Here is a 27,259-nt window from a genome sequence, read left to right on the forward strand (position 1 = left end):
GCACCCTGCATCCCTGGGTGTTCAGGACATATTATTACGCCTGAAGTGAGCTTCCCTGGTGGCTCAGCGGTAAAGAACCCGCCTGCAATGCAGTTTGATCCCTGGGTCTGGAAGATCCCCTGGAGAAGGAAATGGCAAACCACTGCAGTATCCTTGCCTGGGAAATCCCATGGACAGAGGAGCTTAGTGGGCTGTAGCTGTAGTTCATGGCATCACAAGAGTCAGACAGGACTTAGTGACTGAAAAACAACAACAACCTATTTAGGTACATAGGTAATATTTATGTAGATATGTATAAATAGTTACTATATATTAATTTCAAAAGAACTTCAGAAGAGAAAGCATAATGAACTTAACTAAGCATAATGAAGCTTACCTATGGCCTTTGTAATAGAAAGGCCATATTAAGCTGACCAGAAACCTGAGGGATAAATCTAAAAGATGTCTGAGGACTGCTCTTGGAATTTCTCCTCAGTTTTATCAGTGTCAAACTTCTTATTGGCTAGGGGCCACAAAAACAAAATTCCAGTTGAACTCATGAGGGAAGGACATAAAGGACGGGGAAAACAGATATCAATACTCAGAAGGCTTGTTTCTACATTTCCTTAACACTGAATTGCCTTGGTCATTTACAAACCTAATCTGAGGCCAGGTCAGGAACTTGAGAGAAACAGGTCTGGAGAGGTTGAGGCCTTGACCAGTGGTGTATGATTAACCAAAAATGGAACACTGGCATTTCTCTTTCAGTCATACACCACCCACTAAATGACTTCCTAACTGGCTATCTTTCTTGAACATATCATTTACAGTCTTTCTATGAAGCCGTGAGTGTGCTCTCCTACCCTTAAGGGAAGGTAAGTTAGAAAAACAAACAAGACACTGCTGTCCGTTAATTCATGGATAATAGAAAAAACAGTGAACAATTTGAATCCCAGATCCAGAGCTCTGGGTCACTAGGTTGAAAGCCTGTGGTACTAGTGGCTGGGGGGTAAGAATGGAAGTCCCCTACACATGAATGAGTTCCCTTCCAAGAGCCTGTTAGTAAGTCCAATAAAGTTAGCCTAAGTACCCAACTAACACAATCAGCTATATAGTACTGTACTGTAATAGGTTTATAATACTCTTCACAGTAATATATAAAAAACAAACAAACACAAAAAAATAAAGAAAACACTTTTAATCTTATGGTACAGTACCTTGAAAAGTACAGTAGTAACCAGCTACATCACCACTGCTTTAGCTCACTTCAGGATATCTTGGGCTTGAAATAAAGATACTATACTACTGTACTCTATATAGTACTGTAAAGTACACAAAAGCAAAACCACTTGTAAAGCACGCACACATATGACAGTGTATGCCAGACATGTGAACTAACTTAGGTAACTGGACATGCGAAGGTACTTCCCACCTTTGAAAGTTTGCAACTTTCAACTTTGAAATTTCCTATGTAGGAGACTTACTGTAAAATTACCCTGGCCATGGGGAAACTTCAAGACTTTCCTACCAACTAAAACTCACCAACTTTTCTCAACAAACGAGCCATGGGAGGGGTGGACTGAAGTGAATGGACTCGCTCACAGCACCAGTACAGACGCATCCCATTATTTCCCAAGTTCAGTCCTGGAGGCAGTCACAGCACCTGGAGGAAGTCTGCGCCGGAGCCGGAAGAGCTGGGTATACAGCCAACAGCCGGGCGGGTGGAAAGCGAGGACATCCTGGGACAAACGCTCTCTGATAGGGGCCCATCAAACCAGGGTTCAAACAGTCTGGCTCGCCATAAAATTACCCAGTTGACAATCTTGGGACAGGTTCACAACAACTCTAAAAAAGTGAACTATGACCACACACCTTCAGTTCCGAGCGCCCCTGGCAACCACTAGCGATTTAAAACGGAAGAGCGACCTTTGTCCCGCCCACCCTGGGCCGCCGGAGGCCCGGCGGGTTAGCTCGTTGGCCCAATCACCTCGGCGGGAACTCCGATCAACCAATAAGAGACAGGTACGGGAAGGCGGGCTGAAGGAGTGGCGAGCGCACGCGCAGCTGGGAGAGTGGCCCTGGTAGTGTGGCGGTGTGGGTGAGTTAGTTGCAGGTGGACTCGTGTTGGCTCTAAGAATCCCGGAGTAGCCACTGCCGCTTTCTCCTGCCCTTACCATGTTTCTCACCCGGTCTGAGTACGACAGGTCTGTATGGCTGGGGGGAGGATGGGGTCAGGTAACGGGTGGGCGGACTCGGGGCCCGGTCTGGGCCTGGGTTCTGCCGTGTCATCGGGGCACCCCACGAACCCGAATTCTGGCCCAGCCGGGGGGTCTCCTCCCTTCCCCAGGCGTCCGCTGTGTTCTCCAAGGCTAGATTTGCGCCCATCGGCCTCAGTTGTCCTACCGCTGAGTCACTGCTGGGTCCCAAGTCGGTGCGGAAGCGTGAAGCTCTGCTTTGTGCTTCGTAAAAGAAGGCTGATGGGGCCGGAACTCTGACCTTTAACCCGGGGAAGGCCAGGAGTCACCCTCTCTCCCCTTCTTTTTGTGCTGAGTGTGACTGCCTTTTAAAAGATTTAAACGCGCTACCTGGAAGGAAAAGCAATTAAGGATCACTTAATGGGTTTGGTCGGAGAAGGCAATGGCACCCCACTCCAGTACTCTTGCCTGGAAAATCCCATGGATGGAGGAGCCTGGTAGGCTGCAGTCCATGGAGTCGCTAAGAGTCGGATACGACTGAGCAACTTCACTTTAACTTTTCACTTTCATGCATTGGAGAAGGAAATGGCAACCCACTCCATTGTTCTTGCCTGGAGAATCCCAGGGACGGGGGAGCCTGGTGGGCTGCCGTCTGTGGGGTCGCACAGAGTCGGACACGACTGAGCGACTGAACTGACTGACTGACTAATGGGTTTGATGATTTCAGCTCCCTTTTCTTTCTAGGAGGACAGCCTCGTTTTCCTTTTCTTAGTTGTAGGAATAAAGCTGCTATTCCTTTGATTGAGTTGTAGTAGGGCGTCCTGGGATGTTTAGTTTCTGCAGAGGAGCGAAGGAAATCTCAGCTTTGCAAAGATACAGTGTCTGGAGTCAGATTTTGTGGGAACTGGAATTTAGAGTGATTCTCAAGAGTGTTGTCATCATGCTGATTCAAATAGCCTTTTTGACTTTTTAAAAAGTTTAAGGGAAGTTGCTTTAAGTGTGTCGAAAACCAAACCTGTTTTTGAAATCAAAGCTGTGAGTTTGTTGTATCTATTTAAAAGAAAAAACTTTCAGAGCTTGGGAATGTTAATATTAAATTGTATCTACTTATGCTGCAGACATTTTTGCTTTCAGTTTCTGTTTTGATCAGTTATGATTCACTTAGCTATTAAGTTGCTTAAATATTTGAGGCCAGGAAAAGCAGATGTTTTTTCTTTATTAGATGGGTTTGAGAAGCTCCATTTCTTCTCAAGTATATGTTGATCGTGTTGAAAGTTTTATCACTTAGAACTGCTACTTCTAAAAAAAACTGTTTACTGACTCAGAAGATGTATGCTGCTGCTGCTAAGTCACTTCAGTCGTGTCCGACTCTGTGCGACCCCATAGACGGCAGCCCACCAGGCTCCCCAGTCCCTGGGATTCTCCAGGCAAGAACAATGGAGTGGGTTGCCATTTCCTTCTCCAATGCATGAAAGTGAAAAGTGAAAGTGAAGTTGCTCAGTCGTGTCCAACTCTTAGCAACCCCATGAACTGCAGCCTACTAGGCTCCTCCATCCATGGGATTTTCCAGGCAAGAGTACTGGAGTGGGGTGCCATTGCCTTCTCCATGTGAGGCTTTAAAACTGACTTTTTTCTACCGTCCTATAAAATATCTTTGTTGGTCGATATTTATTTCTAGAACATTGAAGAGAATCGTCTTTGTGTGATACAATTTTGAGTAAGGGTGTGTATGATGGAAATTGTTGTCCTTATCAGAAAACCTTTATTAAGGTTTTTGTGATCATTTACTTAACAGCTTTATTAACTGCTTTGTGTTACTCATTTTTGTATCTTCCTGCGTTTGTGCTGAGTCGCTTCACTCGTGTCTGACTCTTTGCGACCTCATGGACTGTAGCCCACCAGGCTCTTCTGTCCAGGGGATTCTCCAGGCAAGAATACTGGAGTGGGTTGCCATTTCCTTCTTCATTGTATCTTCGTAAGAATGCCTAAAATATAGTCTGCTTAGCTAATATACTTAAATGCTTGCTGTGTACAAGGCACTGTTATAGTTGCTGATCATACAGCAGTGAACAAAAATCAAGATCCATGTTCTCATATGGGAGACTGTCCTTTAAAAACTACTTAACAGGAAAATTATCTGGTGGTCCAGTGGTTAGAATTCTGGGCTTTCACTGCTGAGGGCACAGGTTGGATCCCTGGTTGGGGAACAGATCCTGCAGGCTATGAGGTATGGCCAAAAAAAAAAAAAATACACCACTATTTACAAAAGTAACTACAGTATAAGTCAGAAATGTATTCGTGTCATTAGAGAAGCTGAAATCAACACGATGGGAGTTTTAATGACAGAGGTTGCATTTGATATTATAAGGGGATTATGGAAAACTTTAGAAGGAGTTGATATTTAAACTGAGTTCAGGAGTAAGAATTTAATAAATATGCACAGTAAGAGTCAATAGTTTTGAGGCAGAGAATATAAGATGAACAGAGGAGGGGCCATGGGAAAGCCACAGTTCATGTTTGGGAAAACTCTAGGCTTCTGGCACATATGATACATATATGGGAATAGGGGGAGTTCAGAGAAAAACACTGGTGCTAGGTATTGGGTAGTTTTTAATTTGAAGTTGAAGGGTTTGGGTCTTATTTTGTGCCATTAATTATCATTTTAAGTTACATAGTCATAATTTTATTTTATAGAAATTAATTGACTGGATTAGAGGAAAGAGTCAATACCGGTTAGATGGCTGTTACAGTTAGGTGAAAGGTAATGAGGGTATTGAGCAATGGAGGGGAGAGTTGAGTTACTGTGGGGGAGGAACTGATTTAAATTAATATGACTTGGCATATGGTTAATATGGGCAAGGGCTTCCCAGGTGGCTCAGCGGTAAAGAATTTGCCTGCCCATGCAGGAGCTGGAGGTTCATCCCTTGGTCGGGAAGATCCCCTGGAGGAGGAAATGGCAACCCACTCCAGTATTATTGCCTGGAAAATCCTGCAGACAGAGAGGAGCCTGTTGGACTACAGTCTGTGGGGTCGCAGAGTCCAACGCGACTGAAGAGACTGAGCACTCATGCACTATATGGGAAAAGGGAAGGATTAAGTCAGACCATTCAGAACTTTCTAGCTTGGGAAACTGGGAGGTGGGAGGTGTTTTAAAGTAAAAAATGAAGTAGGAATGGCAGCAGGTGGAGCTGATTTCAAAAGGATGACTGGATTTAAGATATATCAGATTGGAAAGTGTTAAGTGTTTGGTATTAATGGGATATCCATGTGGAAACACTCATAAGACATTCAGATTAACAAGGAAAGAGGTCAAACTGGCAATAGAGATTTGGAAGTACTTTTGCCTGGAAAATCCCATGGACGGAGGAGCCTGGTTGGCTGCAGTCCATGGGGTCGCTAAGAGTCGGACACAACTGAGCGACTTCACTTTCACTTTTCACTTTCATGCATTGGAGAAGGAAATGGCAACCCACTCCAGTGTTCTTGCCTGGAGAATCCCAGGGACGCGGAACCTGGTGGGCTGCTGTCATTGGGGTTGCAGAGTCGGACACGACTGAAGCGACTTAGCAGCAGCAGCGGCAGTGCTTAGCATAGATGAAATAACCCAGGGAAAGTTTGAAAAGAGGGCCAAGAGCAGAGCCCATATTAGAGAAGATATGGGAATACTTCACCAGGATGAAGTTCCTGAATTAGAGCGAAAATACTGTATTCATATTCACAGAGTAATTTGGTGGCTCAGACTGCAAAGCATTTGCCTATGATGTGGGAGATCCCTGGGTCAAGAAGATCCTCTGGAGAAGGAAATGGCAACCCACTCCAGTACTCTTGCCTGGAAAATCCCGTGGACGAAGGAGCCTGATAGGCTACAGTCCATGGGGTCGCAAAGAGTCGGACACGACTGAGCTACTAAACTTTCACTTTCATAATCTGTGCCATTCAATACCAATTGTATTGTGACAGAGCAGGATGGGTTTTTTTTTGCATTTGAGAGAAGAAAAGTTAGTAGGTGACACAACTAGAATTTAATCCCAGATCTTCTGCCCTGACTTCCCTCTCAGTGATTTTTAAAAAACTGTTCTTTGGTGTCATAAATGTTCTTTTAAATGACCTTAAGGAAAGCACCTCTGGGGAAAATGAGAGGCTAGAATGGTGAGATTCTCCTTTGAGTCCTGATAGAAGCTTGTCTCTGTAGTCAGATTGCCTAAATTCTCATTCCAGCTCTGGTTCTTATATGCTGAGTGACTTTGAGCAAATTACTCAATCTCTTTGTATCTCAGTTTCCCCTTCTCTAAAATAGTATCTGCTTTAGTTTACTTCATGGGATTGTTTGAAGATTAAGTGTGTTGTCATTTCTAGGATTATAACAGTGCTAGGCATATAGTAGACGTGCAGTAAACATCAACCTTTATTATCTGTTTTATGTTTGGGAGTTATACACACACACATATTTCTTTGGGGGAAAAAAAGTTTTTGATAAAACAAATTTGAAAACACTGCTCTTTATCATGATAGTTACATGTTATAAACTCCAGATTCCATAAACCAAGGAACACAACTATTTGCTTTGATTTGTTCAAATATTCTTCATGTCCATCACGTGCTGGAAGCTTGTATAGCCAATACTATGCTGCCTCGTCTCCAAAGGAATTTCTAACAGACTGGAGCAAGGAAAGGTTGGTAATTGTTTAAGGGAGAAGAGCATTCTGGCATGTAATTAGTATAATATACTGAGTGAATTAATCAGGTTAGGTTTTAGGAACCACACAGATCTGTCTGTTGTTCCGGTAACAATACTAATTCATACTTATAAACAGAGAAGTGTCCCAGTGGCTGATTTCTACTAAAAAGAAATGTCAAATGCACATAATGGAAAGAGGATAAGAATAAATGCACATTTTATTAAGAATTACCTGATAGTTTGGGGGCATGAATTTACCAAAGGGATTCCAAATTGATTCAGGCTTGAGGCAGAAAGTCACCTACTCTCATTTGATCAGTTTGAAGATACTCTGGGAGTGGGACAGAGGTGTTCTGTGTATAGGTTCCATTCTCTTGAAAAACTGTTAATGTACCTAAAAAACAGAAGATTGTTGTGGTTAAAAGAGAATAATGACAATATGCACATCTGAGCTAGATGTCAGGGAACTTGAGTTTAATGTCTCTACGTTTTTGTTTTTGTTTTTTCTTTTCTCTGAAAATTTTAATACCTTTTTTTTTTTTTAATTATAGGGGTGTGAATACTTTTTCTCCTGAAGGAAGATTATTTCAAGTTGAATATGCCATTGAGGCTATCAAGGTATAGTATCAAGTGGGATGGGTTTTGAAAGTTCATGTTTAATGCTTGCTGGCAGAGCATTTGGAGTAAATGTATTTAAATAATTTCTTTAGAAAATGTTCTTTATATCCCTTTAATCAATCACAGTTAACCATAAAAATATTTTAACTGAAGTATAGTTGATTTACAGTGTTGGGCACAATTAACCATTTTTATATAACAGATTCAGTCCCAACTATTTGAAAGCTTTTTAAACAAATAACTGCTTCACAGTTATGTAAGTAGCTTTTTCTTAGTGGGGTTGGAAGGACATATTTGTGTTTGTAATGTTCTTAACTATAAAAAGCTGCTGCTGCTGCTGCTGCTGCTAAGTTGCTTTAGTCGTGTCTGACTCTGTGTGACTCCATAGACGGCAGCCCACCAGGCTCCCCCGTCCCTGGGATTCTCCAGGTAAGAACACTGGAGTGGGTTGCCATTTCCTTCTCCAATGCATGAAAGTGAAGAGTGAAAGTGAAGTCACTCAGTCGTGTCCGACTCTTAGCAGCCCCGTGAACTGCAGCCTACCCGGCTCCTCTGTCCATGGGATTTTCCAGGCAAGAGTACTGGAGTGGGATGAGGGGTATAGAATTCCCGAGTTAGCACCTGCGAGATATTTTGTCATCTTGAACAAATTATTTAACTGATCACCTGTATTCTTGTTGGTAAATTTGTCAATTTGTACTAGATACTTTTGGGACTGAATAAGAGATGTATTCTGTAATCTAACAACAAAATTGAATAGTTCAAACCAGTTTTCAAAAAATTAGTTAGAAAGTAAACTGTATACTGAAATTTAGTTTTGTGGAATCTTCTTTTTGTTGGATTGTGGATAGTCTAAATTCTGATTTAAATCTAAATTAGGTCTAGGAGAATTAGGCCCAGGCATCAGTATTTTAAAGACTCCCTCAGTGATTCTAGTGTCTAGCAAGGGTTGAGAATTACTGATCTAGTCCAGCTCTTCACTGTTTCAATCACCTCTACATACCCAAACAGGTTCTGTTTTTGTAGTTCTAGTGACAGGATATTTTCTCACTAGATAGCTCATTCTGTTTGAAAATAGGTCATAATGGTTTAGAAATGTATCCTGTATTGAATCAAGAGTCTAGCTTCATGAAATTTTTTTCAGTTGGCCCTAGTTTTACCCTTGAACCATACAGGATGTTTAAACCTCTTCCATAAGACAATTGCTCACGTATTTGAAGAGGACTGTTGTGTTTCCCTCTAAATTACCTCTTCTAAAAAGTGTATATTGGGGGAAATGGTTGTATGATAGTCTGGAAAAGGGCAAAGCAGATTCTTAGTTGAAGATGTAGAAGTGAAGTTGGAAGCATTGTAATAGATAGTGAGCAGAAAATGATGGACCAGCTACCTGAGCTGTTTTTCTGTTTCCTCACAGTATTGTTTTCCTGGGAGTTAATAATTCTTTTTCAAAAATTTGCCTGATTTAGTATGTAAATATCAATAATTCATCCCCAAGGTCTCCAAGTTATGTATATCCTTTCAAAACACCCAGGCACATTAAGTATCCCGTTAAAGATTCTTAAAGAAATCTTTGAGCCTCTGACCTGCTCCAACCTGACTGATTCTCTGGGCCTGCGGCATAGCTATACATTTAGGATCTTCTGTTGGCATCTTCCTTTAACTCTCTCTTGCATTGTTTTATTATTTTATCCTTAAAATGATGTGATATAAATCAGGTTGCTTCTGGACTTTCTTTACTTAGCTTAGGATTTGGATTTCTCATGTCTGCTTTATTAAAGAATTAAGAACCCTTTAATTCTTCAAGGATTAAAAAAATTTTTTTTCTTTAGATTTTTTTTTTTCCCCCTTGAACTAGCTAGATTCTTTAGATACATTTTTTTGAACTGCAGATCTTGAATTAGTGAGCATTGGGTCAGTTTAGCAGGTAGTAGGAGCATCTCTCTTTTTAAGTGGAATGGAGCAATGGATTTCAGGCCCATAGTGTTGTTGATTTCTTCTCTTTTTTTCATGAAACTTTGTTTCTATTATATTTGTTTCTTTGTATCTATTTGTACATTTTGGTCATGTTGTAGAATATATTTCTTAATGTAGATTTGGATCAGAAAATTTGAAAACTCTGTAGAGAAAACCCCCTCTTCTCATATCATGCCCGAAGGGTATTTTTGGCTACTCACTTCTGAGAGCAGTGTAGGGGAAAAAGGCTGGGATTTGTAACATTAAGCTTGTCAATTTTTACTTAATCCCTTTGTTTTGACAGTAGTACTCCTGCCTTTGAATGTGCTTGGTGTCCTCCAATGTAGACACCCTCATTTTATGCTTTCCAGAGTCGTCTCTGAGAGTGGGAGTAGGGAGCACACTCTAGCTTTAAGTGTGGAGTAAGGGATCTGGAAATCTGTTTCTTAAGCACACACTGTACTAATCTTGTAATTTTTAGCTGTTCCACTTCTATTCCCAGAGGTCCTTGTTGCCATCATTCCCTTTTTGAGCACCTGTAGTGGGGTGGTCCTGTGATATAAATCAGGTTGCTTTTGTACTTTGTTTACTTAGCTGAGGATTTGGGTTTCTTGTGTCTGCTAAGTAAATTATCACTTCCTCACCTTCTTTCTTGAAAATTGTGTTGTTTCTGTGGCTTTGCCTTTCTCTTTGTCCTAGTATATTTATCCTACTCATGCTTAAGCCCTTTAATCTCCTATTCTCAGGCTTGGGGAAGGAGTGGAGCTAATGTACATATTCAGTCTACACCTTTACTCAGAAGTAAGAGCATTCATTTTTTATATAAAATTCTTTAGCACTTCATTTCCTGCAGTTATGCATGTACCATGGATTAAGAAAATATACAATGAAAAGCAGGTATATACATTTAGTAACGCTTCTAAATAATGTAATGGCAACCCACTCTAGTATTCTTGCCTGGACAACCCCATGGAGCCTGGCATGCTACCATCCACAGGGTCACAAAAAGTTGGACACGACTTAGTGACTCAACAACAACAAAAAATAAGGTCATAACTTTGTGCGTTTGAAAAATATTACAGATATGTATGAGCTATGATTATTCAGTCTGCATATGTGTTGAAAGCATGTTATGCACAATGATTCATGAAATTCGTTCAAATACTTTGCGATAACAGACTCCAGGAATCTGATGCTCACACTGACAGTCATTGCTTTGTAGAACTAAGTGAAAAAAAATGATTATTTAGAGGAGCAAGCACATATAGTCCTGGGAGACATTTTGAATGATGGGGTGGGATTTGGATTGGAAAAGGGAAGAGTATATTCCAGGGGTGACGGCATGGCAGAGGTGCAGATGCGGGGGATGACATGGCATGAGAAAATGGATTTGGCTGCAAATGGGGGGATCTGGTTAGAGGATAATGTGTAATAAAGTTGGAAGAGAAAAGTATGATTAGGTTTTGAGAACTCTGGAGGCTTGCTTGGATTTTATGTGTAGGCAGTATAGGGAGACATTGGTTCTTCACAGAAGAAGTATAATGAGAATAGCATATTATTGTATCAGTTAGGCTATCCCATGAACAATGCATTGGGAGAGAGATTAAAGATGGGGAGACTAAGTAGGAGGATGTTGAAGTCATCTTGGCACATAAAGCAGCTAACATCTGTTACTCGTTTATTATGTGCAAGTTGCCATTTTAAGTATTTTATGTATTAGTGTGTTTACCCTTCTTGATGTATAGATATTGTTATTATTATCCCCATTTTGCAGATGTGAGATAAAGGGTGGGTGACCAGGATGGTGTTGTGCAGCTGGAGGGATGAAATCAAGCTATATTGTTGACTGCTAGTGACCTTGAGAGAGATTTTTATGTTGTTGGTGATTTTTCTTTCGTTCCTTTTTTAAAAATTTTTTTAAGTAAAATTTTTTTTCTGGAGGTCACATAGATTTGAGGGATATCACCTTTTGGGATAATTCAAGGTAGCAGAGGTAAAAAGATACCAAGTCCAAAAGAAACATTAGTTGTATTATTTCTCATCCACTATGTTTAGGACTTTAGAAGCTGCCCCTCTCCAAAAAATTGGCACTAGAGTTGATTGTTTTCCAGACATTTTGAAGACCTATTGAACTTCCCCTTTACAAGCACAGAATTCTGTAAATCAATGGTCTTGCCACTGACAGGAATATTAGGGGACTCCTGTTCTCTCCGTGTACTAGATATGGCTGATTGAAGCTTCTATCCTGTGAAGATATACAGAGAGATTTCTGGTGAGTAGATGAGACTATTCTTTGACTTCTCCGTGATAACATAACCTGTTTTTCTTTAGCTTGGTTCCACAGCCATTGGGATCCAGACATCAGAGGGTGTATGCCTAGCTGTGGAGAAGAGAATTACCTCTCCACTCATGGAGCCCAGCAGCATTGAGAAAATTGTAGAGATTGATGCTCACATAGGTAAGAAGTAGGGGAAGATTGTTCTGTAGGATGTTGCTGAGTTCATCAGTCTTCTTTGATGTTCCAAGGGAGGTTCATTAGGTGAACATCTTATTCCCTTGTTAGCTGTTGCTTTCCAGGCCATTGTGCATAACATCGGTAGCAGGAAGCAGTTGTAGGATTCACCTACTCCCAGAAGTTCTTCTCCCTCAAATTTAGACTTTGCAAATGTGATGGTTATTGAAATATGTAAAAGTTGAATCATAGGCCAGTTCCCTATGATGGCTGGGTCTTCATGGATGTATAACATTAGGAGGCCACCTGGAGCAGAATTATCGTGTGGGAAGCTAGGGGTGTCCACTGAGAAAAGAGAAATTCTTAAAGATCTTCAGAGTGACTAAGGTGCAGAGAGTATAAAGATAATAGACTGACCCAGATCGCTACTCTTCCTTCGTTTTCAGATTTATCATTTTATTCTATCTCCCCCTGCCTTCCCTTCCCCCCCTTTTGGGTCTCTGATAAATTCCCGTCCTGTAGCTTCTGGCATCATTGTAACATAAGGAGTAGTTCTACTTATTTATAGCATGGCATTTTAGTTGACTGCCCATATTTTCTTAACCTATCTATTCATCTAATTAATGAAACATTGATAAAATAATTGCGTGAAGACATCAGAACCAAATGCCATGGTGACGAAGGAAGCTTGACACTATCTCTTTCGTAGATACAGAAACTGAGATTTAGTCTTTAAGGATTAGAACATTGTGTCTATCTCAAGCCATCTCGTATACCTTTTGGAGGTAGGTCAGGGTCACTTCATTCAACAAACTGACAATCTACTATGTGTCAGACTTTGTGCTAAACACCCGGGACACAGAAAAGAGACATAGACATAGTCCTTTGTGTTCTAGGAGCATGCAGTTTAATCACAGAGATAAACATGTAAATAAGTCAATGTAATTAAGTGATGTAGATATTAAGAAAGACTGTGGCATATGCTTAGTCTTTCTGAGGGGAAATACTTAGTTTTGCCTGGGGCCTGTGGTAGTGAGGCTTTCAGAACATAATTCCATAAAGGTGAGGCTTGAGCCGAGCTGAATTCTAAAGGATAAGGAGGTGTTTACCAAGCAAGTAAGTGTCTGGGTGTAGCAGGGGAGAGCTTTGTGATCAGAGGGTATAGAAAAGAGCAAACCTGTGATGGTGTAAAATATAAAATACCCTGGCACCGGCAATTTGGGATGACTGGGAGGTATAACATGGTAAGAAATGAGTCTGGGATCAAAGAGTGTCCTTTTTACCATATGAAAGAGCTTAAACTTGATCCTTTTGCATTGACATCAAAGAGTGTATGCATTGAGGTGATATGATCAGATTAGGATTTTAGAAAAACCATTCTGACAGTAGTGTTGAAGGTAGAGTGAACGGGACTGAGACTGAAGGCGGGGAGACCAGGTCAAAAAATTTTTTCACAGTCTGAATAAAGAGATGAGGAAGGCTTTAGCCAAGGAAGTGGCCGGACATCGGCGAGGTAAGGATTAATACCAGACAGGCTAATCAGATAGTGATCGATAGAATTTGGGATTTTTGATTGGTTATGAGGGCCAGGGAAGAAGATGGAGTCAAGTAGGGGAATGAGTTGAATCTGTGGTCTCTCCATGCAGATATATTAAGGGAGTCATTTGGCTTTATAGGTCTGAACTGTGGGAGTGAGACCTAGGCTGGAAATTTGGATTTGAGTCATGACATGTTAAGTAATAGCCATAATCTTGGCTTCCTGGGCCATCTCTACTGTAACTAGTTGGTGTTTGGCCAGGAAATGAGATTTTTTATTTTACTTTAGGGTGTTCCACTGTAGCTCATAGTGAGATAGTTATTTAACATTTTTTTTCCCTTATTTTTCCTATTGGAGTGTTAGTGCTTGCATGGGCTACCAAGAGTGCTAAAGGAATGTTTGAGTATGTAAATATGACAATTCATGTTTGATTAGCTGTCCTTCTCTGTCTCCTCTCTTAATAGCTGGACTTCTGTGTCACTGTGGATGGTTTTTGTTAGTGATATAACTATACTTGTGTTCAGTGCAGATACTTGCTCATTTAATCTTGTGGGTATAGTGCTGTGGGATTGCTGGCTGGCTGCCGTGGTTTCACTCCAAAATTTCAGTTATTTCCTGCATGGATGAAAGAGTTCTACGAGGATTTGGCTTACTGGGTCACTGTTGCTTTTACATTGCAGGTTGTGCCATGAGTGGGCTAATTGCTGATGCTAAGACTTTAATTGATAAAGCCAGAGTGGAGACACAGGTAAAATCAGCATCAACTCTCCTTTTTACCATGATGCTTGGGTTCCTTGTTTAGTAATGATACAACTGCCTGGGCTGTACTGCCGCTATCTGTGTTAAAATCTGATGTCGCTCTTGGGAGTGATTTTGAGCAGAACCGCTGGTTGTAACTTTCTGAGGCCTGCGGCTCTAAGGAAGCCCTGGTAAATAGTGCTGACAGTCTCTTGCTTTTTCTTGATTTGCCTTATGTAAAGTAGGCGCTGCACTGCTTTCTGTTCCCTAATTGACTTTCTGTGGGAGCACCATAGCAGGAGTAGAGGTAGCTAAAGGAGTTTTGCCCCACCTGCCCTTTGCTGCTAGGCTTGCAAATGACAGCTCTCCTGTGGTGAGTAATGATGTGTGCCAGGTGATAATAGGAATACTAATTTTTTTTTTTTGTTAACTGAGCTCTTGCTGCCTGCAGAGTAGACTGGTCAAAAAAAAAAAAAAAACCTGATTGGTAAAAATTCTTTGTGCTTATTTGCAAGTTTGCTGTCAGTACTTACGTAAGAATAAGTCATTCAGTTTAAAATCCAGCAGAATAATAAAATAGAATCTTTGAGGGAAAGTGGCACTCAGCTATTAACTTTTACTTTGTGAAGAGACTAAATTTGGTTCTTTGAGGGGTTAGCTGTTTTTCAAGGGAGCGATCCTCTAGCCATCATTGCCCAGAGTCCTTTTGGTATAACTTTATTTCCAGAGCTATTCCTCTTTCTCTCATGCAGTCCCAAACATTTGAGTTTAGTGTTAAGGAAAACACACCCGAGCTTGAGCCTTCAGTTTTTAACCACAGTTCAAAGGGATGTGTGTAGTGAGATGGTGGGCTACTTTTAATGCCCTTCTTGTGAAAGGCAGACCATGCATTGCTCTTCTTTTAGAACCATTGGTTCACCTACAATGAGACCATGACTGTGGAGAGTGTGACTCAGGCTGTGTCGAATCTGGCGCTCCAGTTTGGAGAAGAAGATGCAGACCCAGGTGCCATGGTGAGTGTGGTGATTGTGCCAAGCTGTCTTGCTGTCCTGTGGGACTTAGGGTGTCTGTCCTCGGAGCATGTCTTTCCCTGGTCTTCTTGCCCTCTTACTTCACTGCTGTTCACCTTAGTATCTTCTGATTTGTGGTTCTAGTCCCGTCCCTTTGGAGTAGCACTGTTATTTGGAGGAGTTGATGAAAAAGGACCCCAACTGTAAGTACCGTTTTGCCATTTTTCTCCTGATTCCTTTTCGGGAGACTTTTTTATCATTTGGGATGGGATTGGTGGTTTATCAACTGAGAAAGATTATTATAGAGTTGTAAAAATGAAGGCCTTCTAATTCTATAAAGTCAAGTGATTCTGGGCTGCTTACACAAAGACAAATTTGGGGATTTTATGAAGAGCACCCCTATTGGAACCAGTGCTACTTCTGGAAAGAAAGGAGAAGTAACTTTGTTACTGTAGTCAAGATATGTTTTAGAGCCTTGCTTTCGAATATTGATTTGATCCTTATCCTCAAATGGTATTTGGATAGTCATACATAAGTGTCATATTTATATATACTGTATGTATAGAGTATATTTATATGTACTTCTCTAAATCCCAGAGGAAATTATTATTTGTTTTCTTAAACACTTTTTAAAAGATCTGATTTCTCCAGCCATGGAACGTCTTTTGGACGTATGCCTTGGTATTTCCTGGCTGCAGGGCCAAGCATTTATATTGTTTTAGAGAGATGTTTGTAATGGGAAATATCACCATTTCTTAAGCATTTTTATCCTCTTTTTGGTGGTGTTGCAGGTTTCACATGGACCCATCTGGAACCTTTGTACAGTGTGATGCTCGAGCAATTGGCTCTGCTTCAGAGGGTGCCCAGAGCTCCTTGCAAGAAGTTTACCACAAGGTAATTAAGCATTCTCATGCCTTCATTATTATTTTTAAAATCAGGGTAGAATTTACATACAATAAAATGTACAGACCTGAGAGTTCATATCTGTGAATTTTGATGATTGTATATACCCTGGTAATCACCACTTAAAATATAGAACACTTCCATCATCCCATCCCCAAATGCTTGCCTCCTCTCCGGTCAGTCTCTCCCTCCCTTTCAGCCGCATTTGCCATTGTAGATTAGTTTTGTCTGGCCTTTTTATAAATACAGGCGTACAGTTTGTATTTTTGTGTCTGCATTTTGTTCAACATTACTGTTTTTGAGATATGTTCATGTTCTTGAACATTTCAATAGTTTCTTTTTATTGATGAGTGATACACCACGGTATAGATATACCACAATTTGCTTATCCTTTATTTTTATAGCTTTACTTAGCATTTTATATTGACTAGTCTGGCTCTTCAAGCAAGTGGGCTTTTTACCTTTGTGGGATGGGAAGGTTTGGTTTTGGGTGACTCATTGTAGTGGCTGAAGACTGCTATGCTTGTCATTCAGGTGGTTCACACAGGGATGTCTGCTTGTAACAACCCTTCATAGCATTGCTTTTACATGTGCAGGAAATTAAGTATAAAATGGGGTAAGAGCAGATTTTGTAAACCATTGGGCTACCTTCTAGATCATTTGGGAATTATTCATAGGATATCACCATTATTTTCTTGTTTTTAAATTAAAAGACAAGGACTGGAGAAGTTTAACTCTGTCCTTCAAAGATCACTCACTGTATTAAAGTTGGGGACTTTATTCTGGTTCAAAATAAGGCTTTTTTTCTCTGAATAAATGTACTCTACTTATATACCACTTACTTGAATTCTACAGATAATGCACTGTACTTACTAAGATGTTTGATTTATTAATATTTGCTGAATTATTTTTTCAGAAAGATGAGGGTTACAAGGGTGATCTGTGTAGGAAAGAAGTTATGTACGATTAACAGCCACTCTTCTTACCCTCTTTGTTTCAAGTCTATGACACTGAAAGAAGCCATCAAGTCTTCACTCATAATCCTCAAACAAGTAATGGAGGAGAAGCTGAATGCAACTAACATAGAGGTACTTTTCTGTTTTATTGATTTTTTATTCAGATATCATAGCTCTCATTGCTAAAGATTAAATAGGTCAAGACAGTCACATTTTTATATGCTTAGTTCTTAAGAAATTATTGGTTTCCTTTGAGTAAGCAATTCTAGTAAAGTAGTAATGGCAGCAGCCAAAGTGTGATGAGTTAAAAAAGAAAAGGGAGTGATGGAGTGGACGAAAGAAGAATATGCTGCCTTCTCAAGAAGACATTAATGTCAGCAGCAGCAGGCAGCATTAAAGAAAAGGATTTTTGTCTTTTTAAGGATACGGAAAGACAAAAAGTACTTTTATAGTCTGAAAAGAAGCAAGAGAATAGGAAAAATGTTAAAAGAATTTAAAGCAGAAGTTAGTGATGGGAAATTTCTCGAGAGAGAAGACATGGTACAAATGAAGGAGTTCATTTTGGAAAGTAGAATTGATTCAGCATTATATAGAATACCAGATGCCAGGGATACAGACACAAAGTCCAGTTCCAATTTAAGTGTTACTAGTATACTGTGTGGTATAGAGGACATACAGATAATTACAGCTTGGGTTGATACTTGGGTAATAGCAATAAGAATGGATTGACACGGGAACATATAACTTACACTGGGACATTAGGAAAGGCTACTGGAAGAAGTGATGTTTGGAAAAGGGAGAAGAGAATGGTATTCTGGAAGAGGAGATAGCACATGTAAACCATCATCGGGCATCAAAGGGAACCTTGAGGATTTTGTCTTATTGTTGGAATGTGAGATGTATGTAAGATGGGGAGATGATAAGAGATGACACTGGAGAGACATGGACTGGATTCGGAATGCCCTAATTTAACATCCCAAGAAGTAGACAGGAAGAAAGGAAGTAATGATAAGATAAGGTAAGTTCGGAAATGAATTGGGAGAGAGGGATTATATTTCCCTGGTGATTGTTGGATCACCTTCTGAGGGTGGGTCAATGCAACAGTGAAATTAAGAAGAATGGGAAATATTTGGAAAAGTGTTTTCAATAGGGAAGAGAGAAGACAGGGATGAGTAAAATGATTGCTGAATCACATTAAAATACTGGCTAAGGCTGGAATCACAAATTGTTGTAAAAAGTCAGGATAGTGGTTACCCTTGGAGGCATGGTGTGTACGTATGTTTTAATTCAGAAAAACTTTTAAAAGACCAACTGAGTCTGGAATCACAAATAAGTAATTAAACTAGTCAGCACTTAACCAGGATACTTCTCAGCTGTACTTTTTATGGACTGAGAAAATGTATATTTGAATTAAACCTCTGAAGGAGGACTGACGGGTTGTGGGCAGAGGAATGGAGAGTATTGTTATCAATCTGTCACCAGTAGAGCCAGCTTCTGTGGCTGCAGGGAAAGGGGCAAAATTGGATGCCAGGACAAGGGGCTGGCTTAAAGGTGGGACGATCTGAGAAGAGTTGGGATGTGGGTGTTGGGGGGCATTTGGCTTGCTTGGATTCTTTACCATTGAGCCACCTGGGAAGCCCCTTATTTTCTCTAGAGAAATGTCTGTTCAAGTCCTTTGCCCATTTTTAATGTGGGTCATTTGGCTTTTTATTGTTGAGTTATAGGCTCAGTGGGACATTCTTGATTCTGAAATGCATAATGCAGTTAATAATAATTTATAAAAGTTCCTCCCAGCTTAAATTTGGATTGACATTCCCTTGAAAACGTTATCTTGGTTATTCCATTGTCTTTCTCTTCCCATCACCAATTTTCAACCAAACCTATTAGAACAGGTATTTGTCCTCAGTTTCTCAATTATGTTTATAACTTGTTGTTGAGTCATTAAGCCATGTCTAACTCTTTGTGGACTGTAGCATGCCAGGCTTCCCTGTCCATTACTACCTCCAGAGTTTGCTCAGACTCATGTTCATTGAGACGGTGATGCTATCCAACCATCTCATCCTCTGTTACTCCCTTCTCCTCCTGCCCTCAATCTTTCCCAGCATCAGGGTCTTTTCCAATGAATCTTTCTCTAGAAAAATAAAAAAATTAAACTTAGCTTTGTCAGCCTCTCTCTCTACCTAGTATCCTTTTTGAAAGATCAACTTTGTTGAGGTATAATGTACATGCTATAATGGACACTTATTTTAAGTTTACAGTTCAGTGAATTTTGACAAGTGAATTACCCTTGTGTCTACCACCACAATCAAAATACAGAACATTTCTGTCATCCCCAAAAGTTCCCTTAATGCCCCTTTTTAGTTACTGACCTGCTTTTTGTCACTATCGGTTTGCTGTGCATCTTCTAGAATTTCTTATAAGTGGATCTACAGTGTGTTTTCTTTTTGTGTCTCACTGCTTTCACTTAGCTTCATAATTTTGAGATTCAAGAGCCTGTTACATTTTATTGCTATTAATTGTCTTTTTTAACCTTTAATTGCTAGACGATGAATCTGTATTCATCGTCCTCACTGCCTCACCTCTCATTTATTCCTCAATCCCTGCCATTGGTTTCTGTTATTTTCGAGACTGTCTCTTGCTAACATACTCCTCTTATCAGATTCATGGTCATTTTTAAGACTTACTATATGACTTTTTCTGAAGCAGACACCTCAAATTTTCGACACTTCTAAAACTTGTCGTTTTTCCTGAAAACCATTTCCTCTTCTCATATTTCTAATCCTGAAAAATGACAAGATGACACCTTTAGTGTACCTGTCATTCACAGCAGAAACCTTGAAGACATTGACCTCCCTTTGTCTTCACTGATTTGTGCCTTTGCCTCCTTAAATAACTCTCACATCAGTGCCTCTTCTTCATCCCTTCTCCCAGGGCCTTCTCTTGTTCAGTCTCTCGTTTTTCTGCTGCCTTGTATATTCTCAGAGATTTCCTAACTGGTCTTCCTGCTTCTAGCCTTGCCCTCCTCGTTTTCATTCCATTTCCCCTGCTACTTCATTGTGCTACTGAAGTGGATTTTCTGAATTGTGTAGCTAATCTTGATTGTTCTTCACTTTAAAAAAGTCTTTTCAAGGGGGATTCCCAGGTGGCTTAGTGGTAAAGAATCCATCTGCCAATATGGGAGATGCAGAAGACACTGGTTCAATCCCTCGCTTGGGAAGATACCCTGGAGGAGAAAATGGCAACTCAATCCAATATTCTTGCCTGAAAAATCTCATGGAGCCTGAGGGCTACAGTCCATAGGGTCACAAAAGAGTTGGATATGACTGAGTACAGCACACACATATGGGCAGCCAGCTGCTAAAAAAGTCTTTTTGTGACTCTTATTGTCTGCAAGATAAATTCCAAACTTCTTTTCCTGTCACAATAATTCACTACCTCTTAAGGTATATGTTTAACCTGTTAGGTTAATTTTACCTGAAATTATCATTACATCAATTAAAAATTGCTAATCTTACAAGCAAGAGATGCAAGAGGCACAGGTTCAATCCTTGGGTCAGGAAGATCCCCTGGAAAAGGGAATGGCAACCCTCTCCAGTATGCTTGCCTGGAAGTTTCCATGGATAGAGGAGCCTGGCAGGTGGGAGTCCATGGGGTCACAAAGAATGGGATGCAACTGAGCATACGTCGGAAGGTTAAATAGCAAGTGTGCTGGTACCAGGGCTTCCTCGGTGGTAAAGAATCTGCATGCCAATACAGGAGATGCAGTTCAATCCCTGGGTCAGGAAGATCCTCTGGAGGAGGAAATGGATACCCACTCTGTTATTCAAGCTGCGATAATCCCATGGACAGAGGAGCCTGGTGGGCTAAGCCCATGGGATTGCAAAGAGTCAGACATGACTGAGTACCCATGCACAAGCAAAGAAAAAAAAAAAACAATTTTACATGCAATTATCTTTAAATCCTCACAGTAGCCCTATGGGATAGGTGTTCCTATTTCCATTTTACAGAGGAAGAAACTTAGTCTTTGAGAAGGTAGGACCTTGCCCAGAGTAATAGCATTGGTAAATGGTGGGATCAGGGTTTGAACTGCCTCATCTCTCATTTATTCCTCAATCACTGCTGTTGGTTTCTGTTATTTTCGAGACTGTCCCTTGTTAACATAGTCCTCTTATCAGATTTCATGGTCATTTTTAGGACTTACTATATGACTTTTTCTGAAGCAGACACTTCAAATTTTCAACACTTCTAAAACTTGTCATTTTGGGGCCTTATTTGGGGATGTGTGCTTTGAACCACTTTAATATACTGTGTCTCTGAGCTCTCATTCCTAGTACTCTCCATTTTGTCTCATCTCATATGCAACCTCTGCTCTAGCCATTCAGAATTATTTTCAATAATTCTGTTTTTTTTGCAAATACATCATCTTGTTTCATGCTTTTATGTATTTGCATATTCAGCCTGCCCTCTGCTACTTAAGATTGCTGTCCTTGAAGCCTTCCTGGACTCTCTAGATTACTCCTTTGTCCCTTTCTCTGTGTGCCAGGCTCTGTTACAACCCTTATCTGACATTAAAAGCATTTGGCCTCTATAACCCTTAGTGACAGACTTTATCTTTGGATCTGTAGTGCCTTGTACAACCATAACTTGTACACAGGTGCTTAGCAGTTAATTATTGATCACATCAGGAAAAGAAAATAACTCTTTTATCTACCTCACAGAGGTTTTTTGAAAGTGAGGTGAATAGAAAAGTAGCTTTCATATTCATTATGCAAATAAATGTATCATTATGTAAATGCAAGGGATTATTTTTGCTCATCTAGTGATGAGTACCTTTCTGAAAGCAGTATTTGGTTTAAGTCCTATTAGTATTGATTTGCAGCCTGGTTTTACGAGACTATTCTAATTCAGGATTACCCAGTTTCTGGTTTTTAGCCCTTGTAATGGTTTAGGAGGACTAGCTTGTGAGCCATTGGTGACTTGACAAAAACTCTAGCCCCTCACTCTTCCTCTGGTTTATTGACTTTGTATCTCTCTGTCCTCATGTCCTTAAGGGAAGTGTTTATATATTTTAATTTCCTTGAAATAGAACTTATGGTCTATATGGACATCAATAAATTATTTGACATATATTTTACAAATGTGTTTGGGACTCTTCTGACATTTCAGGTACTTGGATAGATCTTTTAGGAGAATCTAGTGGAGACTGCAGGGTTTTTTTAGTTTGTCCCTAGATTAGATCTTCAGGTGTTTTGAGATGTGCAGTCATAGTCTTTTTCTAAATTTTACCTGTAGTTGAGGCAGAGTTTCATGTTCATATCATGGAACTGGATGGGCTGATTTTGGCAGTTTTCAAATTATACTAAATACTAGTAGAGAATATTACTCAAAAAATGCCCTACTATGTTTAATTTTAAAGTTAAAAAATAAAATATAAGGAAATGACATCTCAAACAAACACAAAAGCTGAAGGCAAAAATGAAGTTGCCCCTACTCCTCGGTATTGCCCTAAAACATGGGACTGTGTTGTCAGTAGAGATGATGGGAAACCTGGGGATTTGGTTAAATTTGAAACTAACCATCTTCTGCCCCTAGTCTTATATTGCTTAAATATGTTGTAACCTTGACTGCTGGATTTTACAAATACCTTGAGTCACAGCTGATTTCCTATTGTCAGTGTTAATGGGATCTTTTCATAGCCAGTCCTTTCAAAGAACAAAACAAACCTTTTTCTTACTAAGTTAGCATATAGACAATTTTATAGAAAATAGTACCCAACAATAATAGTTAGGTGTTGCTTATTATAATGTTTTAAGCACTGTTCTAAGCATTTTACATGGATTGACACATAGTCGGACACGACTTGGCAACTGAACAACAGCAGCAATCATATCAGTTAGGTGCTATTCTTATTATTATCTCCATTATCCCAATATAAATTGAGGCACAGGGTGTCCAAGTATCCCAGGGTCATACGCAAGCTCAACTTGCAAGTGTGTGAATATGCTTGTCTATTTCAGAATCTAACCTGTCCAAAGAAATCTTCAACAGAAAAACTTTCTGACCCCAATTTACTGCTGCTTTTGTGATCCTTGTTGAAGTAATCTCAAGAAGTGACAATGACACCAGGCATTTGGTTAACTGTTATATGGTTGGTTAACCTCAAAATAGAAAATTTAGTCAATAAGAGTTTTTATTTTGGAGTCAGAGAGCTATTTTAGGGACCTGCTGCTGGAAAGGCTATCCCTGGGACAGCAGATCCCTTAGTTCCTAATGGACAGCTGCATCACCAACAACTCCTGACCATGCGAGGACTAAAGCAGGTAATCGAGCCCAGTTTATTAACCCTTCTCTGTTTTCTTTCCAGCTAGCCACAGTGCAGCCTGGCCAGAATTTCCACATGTTCACAAAGGAAGAACTTGAAGAGGTTATCAAGGACATTTAAGGAAGTGTGATCCATAGAATTTCTTGGGGACAATTTCAGTTCTTCTAGTTGCCCTTGACTTTTATTTCCAGCTCCAGTTCCTTGGGAAATCTCCAGTGTATGTGCATTTTTTTATGATGTCTGTACATAAAGGCAGTTCTGAAATAAAGAAGAATTTAAAATATTTGTTAATAGACTATTCTCTTCTAATGCAGTCTTGTGTATAAAATGCTTATATTAGGGGCAAAGAGGATGGTGGTATTAACAGCCCTATCCTACCAGAATATTCTAAAATTGTTTTAGTGGCTCTCTACAACAGAATCAACTTATTATCAATTCCTTGGTGTTGACAGATGAACTTCCAACTGGTCCAACTCCTTCTCATGTGTAATAGATATTAATACTACTGTGAACCCATTTCAGTTCTGTAGTTTTTCTTGAGTAAATGGGTATTTTTGCTGCTTTCCTTATATGAAGAAGATGCTACTAACTGACCATAAAAAAGAACATGTTTTGAGCTCCTCCCCCAAACACTGATGGCTTGGAATAAGCCAGCTACAATGTTGTACTAGTTCTTGTGCCTTAATAGATAATTTGGAATGAGATTTTTTTTTATGAAGTCAATCACTATAAAAGAAATGAATTCATGATCTTGGTTTCGCTGGCAATCAAAAGTGGATTAAATTCATAAGTAGTTTTCATTAGACTTTGAAATATACTATGAATTTCCCCCATTAGAGCTGCCATTATATGACTGGTTGAGATTATTTAAAATATCAATCTGTTGGAGCCTAAAAAATGGCCATATGAAGTAGGTATCTTTACTTATAACATCATACTTAACAGATGAAGAATCTAAGGAGATGTGACCATAGACACAAAAAATTAAGCTCTTAGGACTTGAACACAGATTTTTCTGGTTTTAAATTATCAGCTCTTAATTTTTAAAGTGTCAGGTATGAGAGGCCTAGATACCTACTGAGTAAGAGGGAAACCTCAATGAGATTTGAGAATATACTATCCACAACATGACTAATCCATATGTGAATAATGCATAATTGATTGTGTATTATTTTCATTAATATTTCTAGGAAATTTTACTCTATTAAAATTCTGATTATTTGAATACGCTGAATTCATATTAAATTCATACCTTTTCCCAGCAAAAAACGTGTCCTTATATACATTTGGAAACTGCAATGATGGGAAACATGTGGGAAAAAAGCTTTGCTTGAGACACACACACATAAAGAAAATAGGGAACTAAAGGTATATTGTCACCAGTGTTCTGGAGACAGTTCTAGTGATATATTAAATATAGCATAATCATGAGATTAGTTTCTCTCACATTCACTTCTTAAATCCTAATAGGAAATGCCATTGAAAAATCATCTCAACTAATATTTATTCAGATTTAGCAAATTTGAATACTAAAAATATAGTAAGGTTTTAGGCATTGGAGATAGAGCTGTGGTGTAGGTATGGTCTGTGCTCCAGTGAAGCTTCTAGTAGGGAGAACTAGACAATAAATACCTATTTTAACTCAGTGTAGATGAATGCAGCAATGGACTAAACATGCTTTAAGGAGAGGTGAAGTTGTGTCTTGGAATCATGTATATTATGTAGGGAAGAAAAAAATACTAAGGAATAAAGTAGCTCTCAGCCTCAGCTTACACTGTACAGGTGAAACAAAATTAATTCCCTTTGTAATCCCAATTACAGAATTATTGGAAGAGATCGACTGCAGTTTTCTGCAGAATTTTAAAATTTCCTTTAAGGTTTTTTTGTGTCTGTTTAAATAGAAGAGACATAATCTTACTGACAAAAACAATGGTTGTGTGATGTGTACCTGCTTTCAATTCATCTTTCTGCTTTAGGATTTATCTTGGAGAATAGTATGGTTTTAGTAATAGGATAAATTTACATATTTTAGTCTTGCAAGTAAGGTAAGATCTTAGCTGTGGTATTTCACAAAGGAGGTCTGACAGTGCAACTTTTATATTTAGTGCCTGTGTCATTAGACGAAAGTGAAATACTGAAATAATTCATTCACTTGAACACTGAGTGCCATATGCCAGGTACTGTGTCCCCAGCAGCTAGTACAGTTCAAAGAAGGCAACATATTCTGTAAGCATATAATGAAAACTGAAAGCAATATATTAAATAACTGCAATGATATAATGAGTTTAAATAGTGGGGTATTTAGTAATTTCTCCAGGAGATGGCACTGTTGAGTTGGCTTTTTTCTTTTCAGGCAGTGAGACAATAGACCATTCACGTATTGGCCCAAACAAAGAAATATTCCTGTATAGCCTGTCTTCTCTCTCCAGCTAATCACATGCTAGTGGAACTGACTGTCTTGTGATCTACTCCCCAGTTGGCATAGATTAAAAAATAATCTGTATTTTAAAAATCTGACACATTGTAGTTAATGGAAAAGAACAAATTGTTCACCAGTTTTCATGGAGCTTTATCTTGTCAGTTCAGTAGCTGAGAACTTGGAAGACTATTCCAGTGATTTTACCTTTCAAAATTATGTTTTCACTTGTCACACCTTACTATGGTTGTTCTGGCAAAATGTAAATTTGTAAACATTAAAGTAGTAAATTTTTGTTTGCAAATTAACATGACTAGAGGATTTTAATGTAACACTTGGGTTGGGGGCACTGCACCATTCATTTTGCTCTACAATAAATATCATTTGGGTTTACCTGCAGTAATTGTTAAAAGTAATTTTTAATGACTTTATTTGGGTGTAATGTTTTGTATATTTTGTGTCTGTTCCCTATTTTACAGAATAACTTCTGGCATTCTGAAGGGCTGGAGTCAGTAAGGAGAAAATCCAGAACTGGTTTTACCTGCATTACATGTTCCAGAATAGTTATGTGTGCAGTTTCTGCGATAAAGGCAACAGCTTAGGGATTTTGTTTTATTTATTGGAGGCAGGATGCTAAATTAGGGGATATCATATATTGAAAATCAAACTTGTGCCGTGCACTCACTGCAGGGTTAAAGTACTTTGATAAAGATAAATGTGCATTTACGCAATAATGTCTAAAGTAGGCACTGGGCAATTATATTGCACCCTTTTACCTGCATTGCACCCTTTTACCTGCCCCTAACATCTACTTCTAACTCCAGGAAAACCAATAAGCAATTCCTGTTTTGGCCTAACTCCCTGCCTAAATGGAAGATGAGTGAGAAGAGATTTCACCAGGCTTGCGTGAGTCACGGATGTCCTGATGTCTATGTGCCTCACAAGACTCAGCCCACACAGTTCGCATTCACTTTTGTCAGCAAGGCGGCTGCTGCAGTAGACAATGGGCGCTCCAAAGTGCGGGGGTTAAAAACCAGAAGCACCGGTTCATGAAGGAGCCCCCTTTTCCAGATAAGCGAGGTCAGGGATTCCCTGAGAAAATTTTCCAGGCGCTGCCGCAACCCAGAGGGATTTTAGGGGTGTCTCTGGGGGAGAAGAGGGGACCAACCCAGCCCCAACTTGAGGGTGCCAGAGAGAGTAGTGGGGGGTCGGGACGCCACGGAGCTGGGGGGATTCTTGCGAAGGAAGGAAGCTCCTCTTAACTCTGGAAGCCCGGCCTTGGAGACGCGGGGCGAGCGGGGGATGACCTCAACCGTCTCTGCCACGTTCCAGCCAATCAGTCCCGCATCTTGGCATCCGAATCCAGGACCCCCGAAGCCGGAGGCGACGCGAGCCAATGAGCAGTGGGCCGGGGAAGAAGGACAAGCGGCCAGCCTATGGGGGCGGAGAGGCCCGGCTCCGCGTATCCAAGGAGCGCCGGGCTCGGGCTCGGGGGTGTGGCG

General features: G+C 39.9%; 1 protein-coding gene across 2 annotated transcripts; it reads left to right on the forward strand.

Moving 5' to 3' along the window:
• The first annotated feature begins 1,995 nt into the window (after positions 1 to 1,995).
• Positions 1,996 to 23,624, forward strand: PSMA5 (proteasome 20S subunit alpha 5). Of its 2 annotated transcripts, XM_055584847.1 has the most exons (9): positions 1,996 to 2,183; positions 7,404 to 7,470; positions 11,755 to 11,881; positions 14,093 to 14,160; positions 15,056 to 15,163; positions 15,305 to 15,363; positions 15,952 to 16,054; positions 17,065 to 17,151; positions 23,384 to 23,624. In XM_055584847.1, exons 1-9 carry the CDS (start codon positions 2,155 to 2,157, stop codon positions 23,459 to 23,461), a joined length of 726 nt encoding a protein of 241 aa, XP_055440822.1. In that variant the 5' UTR covers positions 1,996 to 2,154; the 3' UTR covers positions 23,462 to 23,624. The 2 variants fall into 2 exon arrangements, with proteins under 2 accessions (XP_055440822.1, XP_055440823.1); XM_055584848.1 differs by lacking the exons at positions 17,065 to 17,151; positions 23,384 to 23,624 and adding an exon at positions 16,598 to 16,654.
• The last annotated feature ends 3,635 nt before the right edge of the window (positions 23,625 to 27,259 follow it).

This window comes from Bubalus kerabau, chromosome 6 (assembly GCF_029407905.1).
Source record: "Bubalus kerabau isolate K-KA32 ecotype Philippines breed swamp buffalo chromosome 6, PCC_UOA_SB_1v2, whole genome shotgun sequence".
In the NCBI taxonomy this organism is placed as follows: Eukaryota; Metazoa; Chordata; class Mammalia; order Artiodactyla; family Bovidae; genus Bubalus; species Bubalus kerabau.

Excerpts from the sequence above, each read along its gene's own strand:
- PSMA5 (XM_055584847.1), top strand. The coding sequence starts at position 2,155 with ATGTTTCTCACCCGGTCTGAGTACGACAG. Across the intron at positions 14,161-15,055 it reads AAGCCAGAGTGGAGACACAG|AACCATTGGTTCACCTACAA; the intron begins GTAAAATCAGCA and ends CTCTTCTTTTAG. Across the intron at positions 16,055-17,064 it reads TGCAAGAAGTTTACCACAAG|TCTATGACACTGAAAGAAGC; the intron begins GTAATTAAGCAT and ends CTTTGTTTCAAG.